The 13,071-nt window shown below is 37.0% G+C and overlaps 1 protein-coding gene across 1 annotated transcript in view; it reads right to left on the reverse strand.

Moving 5' to 3' along the window:
• Positions 1–3,240: 3,240 nt before the first annotated feature.
• The window catches only part of LOC104829076 (sodium channel protein type 5 subunit alpha-like), a 56,241-nt gene continuing 46,410 nt past the window's right edge, over positions 3,241–13,071 (reverse strand). Inside the window, 6 exon segments of the mRNA XM_010563137.1 lie at positions 3,241–4,391; positions 5,765–6,029; positions 6,821–6,921; positions 8,834–8,975; positions 10,236–10,289; positions 11,219–11,473. Of these exon segments, the coding sequence (XP_010561439.1) occupies positions 3,241–4,391; positions 5,765–6,029; positions 6,821–6,921; positions 8,834–8,975; positions 10,236–10,289; positions 11,219–11,473 (1,968 nt within the window).

The following is a 13,071-nucleotide window of genomic DNA, read 5'->3' on the forward strand; positions in this document are numbered from 1 at the left end:
GGATACAGGGCTATCACAAAGGTAAGAGAAAACTCTTAGTTACCAGTGGTCAGTTCCTAACTATTTCTACACAGGACAGTGATAAATGGAAATGTAATAATGGAGTTCTGCACCACCACGAAGGAGGCAATGTTGCTCTGTATTATATTGCTGGTCCTCGGGAATTTACTAGTAGCGTTACATGCACCGTGTTTCCTAACTGGAGGGATCCAATATTCCTTTGGGTTTGCTGTTCTCCAAGTATCAAATGTCATAAAGAGAAAGGAATATCCTTCCACTGTGTTCCAAGCACGCCTGACCACTTCTCATGAAGTTCCCATGTGTCCAGGCAGTTTTACCTGGAGGAATTCACAGTTCCAGATACCAGAATTGTCAAAAACTCACACCTCTTCACTGCTATTAACTCATCACCATGTATAGTTGTCTTAATGAAACTCTACGTTGCCTCAGCAGCTGATTTGGCTTTTGGGCAATTCTAGCATGAAGCAGCTGCAACAGCTGGATATCACCATTCTCCTTTCAACCCTGCAATAGTGTGCTAAGGCTACTTTAATGCCTAAGCGATATTAAAAAATTCATCAGACTTTTAAATTTGCACTGTGGTGAATTCAGGTGCTTTTGTATGTTTCTGAGGTAAAATAATCACTAGGGATGTGTTCATGCCAGGTCTGAGTCTGTCCAAAATTGCTGCCCCTGCAATGGAAATAAAGTGTTCACCTTTGAATTATTTCTAATTCTGGATCAGGGCACAGCACCTGCTGTTGCATTCAAACAACATAATTTTAAATTGTAAAGATCAGATTAATTTTTAAAAAAAGGCATTTTGTTACATATTATTAGTGTTTAAAATACTCTCACGGCTTTTCCAGTCTTTCCTTTTTTTCCAATATGCAAGAACAAAGCATTCTTACCTCTTTCCTAACAAACATTTCCTGCTACAGTGCTATAGATATATGCTTGAAACTACCCTTGTGGAATATCCAAGCACACAGAACATTTTTTTTTTTCATAATCATTAAGGTCTGTCAATCTGTAAAGGTCTGTCATATGTAAAAACCAGAACAGTCAGCGAACAAGCACCTATCAAGAACTGTGGCTAGCTTGGGAGCCCAGGACAGAAAAAAAGAGAGTTATGACATTACTTTCTAAGTTATTTACAATTAATTTAATATCTCCATACTGATGAGTTCGACATCTGTTTCACTAGCTTGGCCATATTCTAGGCTATATTCCCTAGACTGGCCATATTCTAAAACGTAGTATATGCTGCCATCTAATGGTATCTGACCGTAGAACAAAAATTCTGCGCTCATTCCAGCTCACACCGAACAGAATAAATAGTTTCACCTCAGAAGCATCACAAAAGCAACCCAAGCTGGAGAGAAATAGGTCTCAAACAGACCCACCAAGAGTCTCTGCATCCCACTGCCCAGCGCTGCTGAGCTGACAGCGACTGAAAATGCTAAATCTTTTCTGATTCCCTCTAAAAAGTAAAACATTTTCAGTTTTCTTGTGCTAATAGGTAGCTATTTTTGGCAAATTGTATTACTGTGGTTCTACCCCTCTAATAACAGATTATGTCTTGTAATAAACTGAAACTGAAGATACCTCTTGCAAAACAGACAAAAATATTTTAAGCATCTGTCATGGTTCAACCCCAGCCAGCAACTCAGCCCCACACAGCCGCTCGCTCACTCCCCCACGGCGGGATGGGGGAGAGAATCAGAAAAGTGAGAAAACTCATGGGCTGAGATAAAGACAGTTTAATAGGTAAAGCAAAAGCTGTGCACGCAAGCAAAGCAAACCAAGGAATTCATTCCGCACTTCCCATGGCAGGCAGGTGTTCAGCCATCTCCAGGACAGCAGGGCTCCAGCACGCCTGACGGGGACTTGGGAAGACAAACGCCATTCGCTCCGAACGTCCCCCCTTCCTTCTTCTTCCCCCAGCTTTATCTGCTGAGCATGACGTCCTATGGTCTGGGATATCCCTTGGGTCAGTGGGGGTCAGCTGTCCCGGCTGTGTCCCCTCCAACTCCTTGTGCCCCCCCAGCCTGCTCGCTGGTGGGGTGGGGGGAGAAGCAGAAAAGCCCTTGACTCTGTGTAAGCGCTGCTCAGCAGTAACAAAAACATCCCTGTGTTATCAACAGTTTCCAGCACAAATCCAAACCATAGCCCCATATTAGCTACTATGAAGAAAATTAACTCTATCCCAGCCAAAACCAGCACAGCATCTGAATTCTTTATTGAAGAATCTAAAATAGTCCTATTTCTTTAGTAGTTCTGAGGCTACCATGACATTTCACCTGACCAACCTAAACTGCAAAAATACAGTAAAAGTAATATTAATACACATTGTTTGCACATTTTTTTTCAGAACCAATTAAATACTTTCTCTAATTTTAATAAATGTTGTCTCATAAGATATACCATGAGCTGCTTTTCAGATTACTAAGTAATACTTTCTATGACATTTGGAGAAAGCATAATGATGAAATTTGATGTACAACAATCCTTAAGACTTTCTGGAAACAACACCTCTTGCATAACAACCTTTGATTTTGGTAACTATTATTATCACAATTTTCATACACTGAATGATACAAAGAACAAATTATATACAACTTTCAAGCACAGACACCTGAGGATGATATGTTAAATCCATTTAGGTGCACGTGTGAAGATACCTCAAAAATTCTTAAGCATAAACAAATCCATCCAAAGGCACTAGGAGGAAGATGGTCCCAAACAACATAGAAATTAGTGGCTGATTAAACTCAAGTGTTTTGAGTGAGCTCTTTTACAGAAAATGCATTAATTATTAAATTTTGCTACAATAACCAATTTTTCAAACCAGGCTTTATCCCTAAAGAGATATACATTGTTCTACAGCCTTGTGTGCTTATAAATCATATTACAGTTACAACTGATCTTTTACAGATTTCTTCTGTAAACACAGAAATATGAAGTAATACAAAAAATGACAGGTGTAAAAATTAACTCACCTACTTCAGCAGCTGAGGAAAAAAATACTATGGTTTGATTTTCCTCTAATATTTATGACATAGTTGTTCAAATCTCAATTGTTTTAAGGAGCATTTGCAAAATTGAACAATCACAATATTCTAAAGGCTGTCATCATTATTCTAAATTTAGAGTATTATGCTGTGGGATCAAAACATTTTCTCCATCTAAAAATAACTGACATTGGTTTAATCAAAAATGCTGCAGCCTGGGGCAACCTTACATGTCCACGTTATCACTATCTGTTTCAGCAATACCATCATAAAATAAAGGGAGAGATATGGAAGATGTAGTCTGTGATTTATCTAGCTTCCTAACATTATTTTTGTTAAGCATTGATGCAATAAGACTTTCCTTCTCATGTGTTTCTTCTTCAAAGACAGCGCTGTTATAGTGTTTATGACGGTATAAGAAAGATTTATTTTTAAAAGAACGCTGCATCAAATATCTCCTGAAGGCCCTTTGAATAATAAGAGCCGATACCTCCTCTTGTTTTCTTTTAAGGGTAGTGGTAATTGGCTTGTACGAAACTTTAGATTGATTGGCAGCCATAAATTTTTCTTCCATGTGCAATTCAAGACCATCCAAATCTCCAGATTCTCCCAAGACCCTTTTAGTGAAAGCAAGCAAGATATCCAAGCAGTGAATCTTATCTCCACTAACTATAGGGAGGTCCATGGATATGAGCTGAATTTTATTAGGCTTTGGAATGCGTAAGGGTTCTGCCAGAGCATCTGCAAAGTCTGAAAGAGCAGAATATTCAATAAACTGTGTTGCCTGAGGATCAAATTTTCCCCAGGTCTCATAAAACATATCAAAGTCATCCTCACAAAGAGGATCTGTGCTTTCTTCAGTGGCAACACCAAAGTTCTCTAAAATGACAGCTATGTACATATTTACAACAATAAGAAATGATATAATGACATAGCTTACAAAAAATAAAATACCAACCTCCTTATTTGTGCAAGTTTTTCTCTGTTCACGTGTTAAATTTAAGTTGGGAGCACATGAATCAGATCCTTTTAACAGAGGGACCAAAAGACCATCCCAACCAGCTGATGTTGTAATTTGGAAGAGACAGAGAATGCTACTATCAAAGGTTTGAAAGTTGAAAAGGTTATCAATCCCACCTTCCCAGCCAACACAGGCAAAGTTTGTCATGCCCACAATGGCATAAATGAACATAACCAGAAAAAGCAAAAGACCAATGTTGAACAGTGCAGGAAGAGACATCAGTAATGCAAAGAGAAGAGTTCGAATTCCTCTAGCTTTTCGAACTAATCTCAGGATTCGGCCAATTCGTGCCAAACGAAAAATTCTCAAAAGTGTAGGAGAGAAGAAACTTTGAAAGCCTTCAGAAAGTCCAATACCTTTGAAATGAAACAAAAAACAAAATGTTGTCAAGCCATATCACTGAAATTCCCTATTTATGTCCATCTTGTTACATTCTATGCTTTAGGTGTTGAAAGTAACATTGATCATATTACACCACTTCCAACAAAAACATTATCATCAATACTGCAATTGCTTACAAAAGAGCTTACAAAAGGAAAGAAAGACAAGTTGTAATACATTTAAATATTAAAGAGGTATCAAGATTATATATAGTTTGGAAACTGCATTCTCCCAGATTTCTCTAATTCAGGGGATGAAATTACGCATTGCTTAAGTACTTAAAAAAATCCTTTTAAACCCATTCAGCTCCTGTGCTGGAAGCTATGGGGCTTGTCTCCTAGCTGCTGTTTGATTGCTGCTTCTACGGGCCTAAGCCACACGCTAAATGTGAGACTTGCATTAATGCTTGGTACTTGAATGAGATCAGAGAAGAGTGACAAGAAAATAAAGGAAAACTGTCTTTCAGTATTCGTCCTCCATCACACCTCATTCAATGTCCTGCTATCAGAGTAATGATACAGTAGGAATGTAAATGATTACAAACAGAAGGCTTAAGAAGTCAGCATTTTTCTGGGTTGCATGGGGTAGCAAAGGGGTACTGAGCTTAGGGATGAAGCAGAGAACTCAGATCAATTTTTCTTTCCCATCCTTTATGATATAACCTGAGCATGAGTAGGAAGCACAGATCAAATAAATTGCACAAGAAACTAAAGCTATATATGACCCTTTGTAGAAGAAACGACAAGCATCTAGTCTTACTTGAAAAGCAAACCAAAACCAAGCCAGTTTTAATAAGACTTTTCACAGTCACAAATAGTGGCCCAGATTTAGAATGGTGTTGAGCAATGAAATTTTCCTGAGCTTTCTAAATCAGCCTTCAGGATCTGCCTTCTTGAAAGAAAGTCCTGGAAAATGAAATAAATCTTTCCCATTTTTCATACAAATTATTTTCATACAGTATTTTTAACCTGAATTTACTTTTACTATGCAAACAACAGTTCACGTAATTACATGTAAATCAAAAGCATAAAAACATTAAGACAACAGTTTAAGTACAATAACTTAGAAAAGATGTATTGCATTAAATTCCTATTCTATTAATTACTCAATAAAACTCATACTTTAAAAAAAAAATTGAAAACTATCCATTTACCTTTTAGTACTCTGCAAAAATATAAGGGAAAACAAAAATACATCCTTTTAGAAAGAATCACTTAGCATATGGTTTGAAAAAGTACAATGGATCTGGAATTTGTTTATCTGATATATGTAAGTTGCTACTTCATACTGAAATTCGGCTTAGTATTGGTAAGACACATTACCTGATCTAATAACGATTGATACTTACTAACTAGTGAAAGGACCACAACAGCTAAATCAAATATGTTCCAGCCACTGGTGAAGAAGTAATGTCTTAAGGCCAATATTTTTATGACACATTCCCCAGTAAATACCGCCACAAAAAAATAGTTGATTTTATTAAGAATATCCTTGATGCCATCCTGGCTACCTTCTGCCATCATAATGACCATATTTAGACAGATGAAAGTTACAACCGTAATGTCAAATGCTTTGTGCGATACTATATCAAACAGTAATCCTTGGAACACATTCTGTGGAGAGAACGAGAAGAACTGCTTAATGCTACTTCTAAGACCCAGGCTACATTCAAATATTAATCAGTAATTTGTGCTTAGAAAGAGAATTTAAGAGAATATAAATTTAACAATAAGCTACTAGAAGCATTTTTAGGTGATTTCTTTAGACCTTCAAAGAAAGTACTTGGCTAAGTATTTTCAGGTATCATGCAACCACATTTCCATAGAAAAAAAATATACAGCAGGAAAACATTCAGAGTACATTGTGATTGCTCTTTTAATAGAAATACTTATTGAGGCAGACATTTTAGGATAAGCGTTTCTAATTAAAATGTCTTAAGCAAGAAAAACTGAATAGTTACTCTGTGAAGACAGGCCTGGAAGTAAATTTAAGAAACTATAAGAAATGAAGCATAAGATTATTTAAAAGTAAATAACAGCCATGAGGCATGTACTACTCACTCTTCATTCTCACCTGCAATAATCCAATCTAGTTGCAGAAGCAGTATTATGCAACTTAAGTAACCAAGATCGTTATGAATATCAAATACTTAATACGAACATTTATAAATAGGTTATATATTTGAATAGGTGAGAAATAGGCTGTAAATTTCCTTAATTAATACTCACAAAGAAAGGCTGCATTGGATGGAATTAAGAAAAAGAGAGTAAAATGTAAATACTATATTGAATGAGGAAGATGATGGGCTTTAACATGAAGTTTATTTCCAGATGCCTGGCCACTGAGTTTAAATACGGTCACCATATTTATATCTTCTATCATATTCTAGTTAAGATGGTCTTACCAACGGTCTTGGGATGGGTTTTTGAGGTTTCTTAGATCCAAGTTTTTTTAGGGCATTATAGTACTTCTTCTGTTCCTCAGTCAAAAATAGATCTTTTCCACCTAAGTAAAGGGAAAGAATACTGTTGTTCAGCTGAAGTTTAAGCAGTCAGCTAAATAAACACCAGCAAGTTTATGTAAAAAAAGGTACAGCTGTTGCGAGTGGGATCTAAGAGAGCACAGAGACAAAATGTGTCTTCACCATTTCTCCTTTTCCCCTTGTTCTTTGATAAGATGTACTGCAAAAAGCCGATCAGGGTTTGATTGTGAAAGTCTAGTCTAGGCAGTGTTCCTGAATCAGTTTCCTCAACTGTGAGATCCTTTCTGAAGTTTTACAAATCTATTTCTTACTTTAAAAATTACAAGACTCATCAACAAATAAAATATTTTCCATTTCTATTTTTGAGAAAGGTAGGAACAGAAGTATATTGCTGGGCTAGCAAGTAAATGGAGGATTATGAATAAGCACTTTGGAACCAAGTTCTACAGGGCGGCCTTGATAATGAATTTCTGGTGCTCATCTTATTATCATCTACACCACCTGTACTACTTAGTAATCACTTTGAACTGAGTATTCAGGAGAAGCCACTCATCATAAAAGAATTTAATGATTAGCGTTTTGTAAAACAAACATGTAACAATGTTCAGTAGGGCATCTGCACTTTGAATCACTCCGGCAAGACCTCTGAAAATTCAGTTTAATTTCACTATATGGAATCTCAATGAAAAACCCCAAGAAGCAGCAAAGAAATGAAAAAGAAAAAAATGCCCACTTACAGCATGTACTGAGAAAAGAAAAAAAAGTGTTACATCCACATCAACTTCTAGTAACTGTTCAGGCTCATTAGCTACTTAACCAGTGTTGTTTCTGTCTGTTGGGATTATTATAACTGGGACTTTGTTATAAAAGGAAATTATTATAGTGAAGTTGGACTGTTGTTCCTCAACCCCTACATATCCTTCCTCTGTTCAAATGCAGAGAGCAGAATTTCTTGTGGGCCTTATTGCTACCTATCTCTAGCAAGGGCAGTAATTCTTTGACACCTGGAGTGTAAGTCAGCCAATGGAAATAATAAATGGCGCCTGGAGAGATTCTGCCTTCCAAACGTGATCCTTGAAATTGTAAACCTCCTGTTGAGGTCTGCTTTTGTGCTGTTTTTTTAATGAGCAAGATGCTTATTTGTTTTAAGACTTCCAAGTGGATTAATTGACTCAATTTCCCTTGATATTGTGGATACTTTAAGCCCCTAAATGAATCAGGGAGAGAACTCAATTGACAAATAAGCTTGGGACAAAGAAGCTAAAGTATACCGGGGAAGGTTGACTTGCTTTTCTTTGGTTGTTGCATTTTCCATTACAAGATTTTGCCTTCCATTCCTTACAGAATAAAAAGAACAGGGAATCTAACAACTATGAGGAGAAAAGTGGAAGCAGTCAGTGCTTCATGGGCTTTAAGAAACCTTTAAATTTCTAGATGGCCTCTTCCTGGGGCCACAGTGTGGATCTCAGTGCAGAAATTTTTAAAAACCCCAGTAAATTAATCTGTAGGGTTATTTTATTGACGCCGGGACTTTTTAAATGTAGCTAGTTTTAGAAGAAGTTCTGATTAACAAGATCTTTTCAAGTATCTTTACCAGGAAAACAGTGGTTACTTTTTCCAGAGAATTCCACTCTCCTGTAGCAAAGTCTGCATAACTTTCTTTGGCTTCTGTTCTCTAAAACTACCCACTCCTTCCTCCTTGTCCTCCTACTTAGAACAAATCAAGGACTTGGCACGAAAATAGAATTTACAGATAAATTACTAAAATCTTTGGGAAAAGGGGACTCCTATTTTCAAAACCTGGTATCTAAAAATATTATTTTAGATTTCTCCAGTCAAATAGTTATCTGAAAATGTTAGACATATAGGTGTCAAACTAGCATTCACTTAATCAAATTGGGATTACAAGATACCCTGAATTAGCTCATGTAGTACTTATCTTTTTCCTTTGTTGGTTAAAATTGCTGATAACCACTCCAATGAAAAGGTTCAGCATGAAGAAAGATCCAAAAATAATGAAAATCACAAAATACATATACATGGCTAAGAATGCTTCAAACTCTGGCTGTTCATCTATCTGTTAAAAAAATCAAAACAGAAAAATAATATTGGTAAAAATCAGATAATCACAGCTTTATCATTTCCTACTTCTAGTAACAAATCTTTTTATTGTCAGGAGGGATAAATTATTTCTACACATTTAAATCTTTATTTTCAGATGTACAAGTAGAACAACTGCCTTGTTCTGTCTTGTTACTGTTTGTAAAGATAATTACAAGGATATATAGCTAAATCCAGCTCTAGCAAATTCTTAAATAAACAATAAACAGTTCCAAACAGAAGTGATACTGTGAATGCCTAGATTAGAAAAACAGCTCAGACTAAACATAATGGTGAACGGCCATCCTAGACAAGAAGCAGTTTTAAAAAGCCAGCTCACTACGATCAGCCCTACAAGGAACAAGCACAAATACAGGCTGGGCAATGAGTGGACTGAGAGCAGCCCTGTGGAGAAGGACTTGGGGCTGTTGGTTGACAAGAAGCTCAACACAACCTGGCAGTGTGCGTCTGCAGCTCAGAACATGGAACGTGTTGCCCAGAGAGGTTGTGGCTGCCCCATCCCTGGAAGTGTTCAAGGCCAGGTTGGACGGGGCTTTGGGCAACCTGGTCTAGTGGAAGGTGTCCCTGCCCATGGCAGGGGGGTTGGAACTAGATGAACTTTAAGGTCCCTTCCAACCCAAACCATTCTGTGAATCTATGATTCTATGATCTTTTTAATTAGCAGTGATTTCACTACATTCAAGACTACAGCGCTTGAATGAATAAGGAAAAAGCAAATTAAATTAAACATAGAAAAGTTAAAACACACTGTACTAGAGAGAGAGAGAGAAACAGCACAAGAAAATGGGGAAGAAATAGTAAGGATGTCAAATATAGGGAAGAAAACCTCCAGAAATAACTGCTAAAGATGCATGCCATTTTAATGCTACTGTACACATTCCAAAAAGAAGAAAATTTGCTTCAGAGGCACAGTCCCCCCACGACCTTCTGAACTCTGTTCCCAAAACAGACTTGTCCAAAACTTGCAACATCTTGCCCTCTGCATTCTTGATATAGTAGGTTTTTGTGTGGCATCACTCTATTTTGACCAGTTTTCTTTTGTCTAAGTTCCATGTCTTTGGTCCTCCAAGGATTATTGTTTCACTGTGTAATTTGATGCACTCATCTGCTTGTATTTCTGACTTGATATTGCAAACAAAGCTGAAAAATGAATTGTATCGATAGAAAAGGAAAGAAGGAAAGGGAAAAGAACTAAAATTTCATTTTAGTGACATACCTTACGTGAATCCACTGCTGCATACATAATATCCATCCAACCTTTAAAAGTTGCCTGAAAAAAATGCATTATTAAGGTTATTATCACTAAAAAAAGATTTTTTAAAAAATTAGGTAGAGCTAATATAGATGTGTTAATAGTTGTGGAAAAGTGACCAGTGTGCTATAAAAAGTGTGCATCACTTCTAAAGATCTGTTTGGAAGTATGATTCACTGGAGTTTAGTAAAGAGAAAAAAAAATATATATTTCCAGAAAAGAAAAAAAAATGCCATGAATCCTGTGAAATGTGTTTTCATGTTAGCTCTTGTTAAATTGAATTTTTTGTAAATTCTCTGCTTTTTGAAAAAGCAGTAAAAGTTTCAGCTTAACTAGCAAATATATCCTAAAAGGATAATAACAAAGTCTAAGAAAACAGCAGACGATTTCTTCCTGCAATTTTTAGCAACTCTGCAGAATCATAGAACACTTTGGAGGATACAAAGAAAAGAACTTCATCTAGAAAAGATACAGGGATAACATGCACTTTTAAAAATTCCTTTCTCTCCTCTGTTGTGGTAGAAGGGAGATCAGTAAATTAGCATCCCAATAGTTCACGACTTATACAATAAAAGAAAAAAATATATAAATAAACTGCATCATGCTTTTTCTTTCTTATCCACTCTGAAATAACTTTTACTAAATAAAATGAGAATAACTTTAAATCTGGTAACATGCAGACTATTTTAGGCTTAGTATGTTAATCAAAATTTAAAAAAAAATTGAAAAGCCATGAAACAGTGCTTGATTTTAACACAAGGTTGCATATGCTAAAGTGTTCTTTTGGAGGAACTGAGCAGCTTATAAATAAGAAAAATATTTATGGAAGCTAAAAAAATCCACAATTTCAGTGAGATAAACAGAAGCGTAGTGGTGTCCCATGGTTGGGCTGCTCAACACATTTCCTTGAAGGAAAATAAAACTGAGCATGTTTTTATAGAACTTACCACTTGGAGAAGAGCCAAGTATCCTATTGCAACATTATCAAAGTTTACATCACTATTTGTCCATGATCCATTATAGAAAGTACAATTATCTTTGTTTTTAATTAGACTCATATTTACATCCTTGACTATGCATTTCGAAAATTTTTTTCCAAGTAATTTTACTCCTGCAATGTTAAACAGGAGCCAGAAGACAATACAGACGAGCAAAACGTTCAAGATTGAGGGGATAGCTCCCAAGAGTGCATTCACGACAACCTTAAATAAATAAAATGAAGGAAAAGAATGAATTATTCACATTCAATAGAACACCTTCCCAGAAAAACACTTTTTTTTTTCTGTATCTATTGCAGATTCTCACCCACATAAAAATTAGTGAATGACAAATGTAAAGCCACCCTTCAGCCCAATTTCAAGCTTGTCTTAACATGTAATTCTGTGGTATCTGTCTTGCCTTTTTGAGGAAGGAAGTAAAACAGATGGCAACCAGTACTATCCTTGGGTAAAAGAAATACATAAAATAAAATTATGAGTCTCTAGTATCTATAGGATCCAAAAATCAGGTATAGGGGAATGGGCTGCATGATCTGCATTTAGTACAATATCATAAATAACCCTCTCTTTTATCTTGGAGGGGTTTTTCAAGAGAATAGCTTGCTTTCCATAACAAAATGAACCTCACCCAATAACCACTGGCAACTGACCACACACAGCACATAAAGTAGAGAAGTTTGGCTTCCAGAAGACTGAGTAGTTTTGGTCAGCAGTCTTCCTTCATTTAGGCTTGCTTGAGGACAAGAGGAATGCAAACCCATGATGAGCAGTAAGCCTTTTCCAGAAATGGTACCAGTGAAAATGGGATTCCAGCTTTTGGTGTCTGTGCTGGTGACATCAAGGCACCTGACACAAGCAGTGGTAAGAACTCATATTTTCAAATCTAGCACATTGATGCCAACAGGCAGGACCACGCTTGTTGTCAGTGGGAATTTGAGGACTATTATCTATTTCTTTTCACCATTTTTCACCACTCTGTGGTGGGGCATAGTGAAAACCTCTCTGGAAATGTTTCATTGCTATCATTATGAGAAAATTCTGAGCCTTTTATCCTGGCCTTGGATAATATCTGTATACTAGAAACACACAGAATGAAGCACATCGGAAGGGACCTCTGAAGATCAGCTGTTCCAACACAGACCAAGTCGCTTGGCATCTTGTCCAGTCAAGTTCTGAATTTTTCCAAGGGTGGAGATTCAACAACCTCTCTGGACCATCTATTGCAATGCTACACACCCATACTGTCATTTTTTTTCCCAGGTGGCTAACTGGAAAATCCCTCACAGCCAATTCATCCTGTCTCATTTTCTCACTGTGGGTCTACCAGAAAACATTAGTTCCGTTTCTTGAGTAAACTCCCATTAAGTAGTTAAAGACAACATTTAGATCCCTTACCTAATCAGATCCCAATCAGATCCTCCCTTTAACCATCTCTTCTCCAGACAGAACAAGGTCCATTCTCTCAGCCTCTCCTCTCCAGTCCCCTCACCAACTTGGTGACACTTTGCTGGACATTCTCCGGTAAGTTAATAACTGTCTTACACCGGGGAGCCCCAAAGTAGACACAATACTCCAGATTCAGTCTCACAGGTGCCAAAACCAGAAGAGCGTATTGCCTCAATGTGCTGGCCAGACAATACATCCCAATATGTGGCAGATCTTTGTTGCGCTGCTGACTGATGTTTAACATGGTGTCCACCCCAGGTCCTTCTCTGCAAAGCTGCTCATTTCTCACTGTGCCACAGTTACGTGTGGTTACTCCGGCTCAGGTGCAAGACTTTGCATTTGCTTTTGCTGAACTT

Source organism: Haliaeetus leucocephalus, unplaced genomic scaffold, assembly GCF_000737465.1.
Source record: "Haliaeetus leucocephalus isolate CR32 unplaced genomic scaffold, Haliaeetus_leucocephalus-4.0 Scaffold0, whole genome shotgun sequence".
In the NCBI taxonomy this organism is placed as follows: domain Eukaryota; kingdom Metazoa; phylum Chordata; class Aves; order Accipitriformes; family Accipitridae; genus Haliaeetus; species Haliaeetus leucocephalus.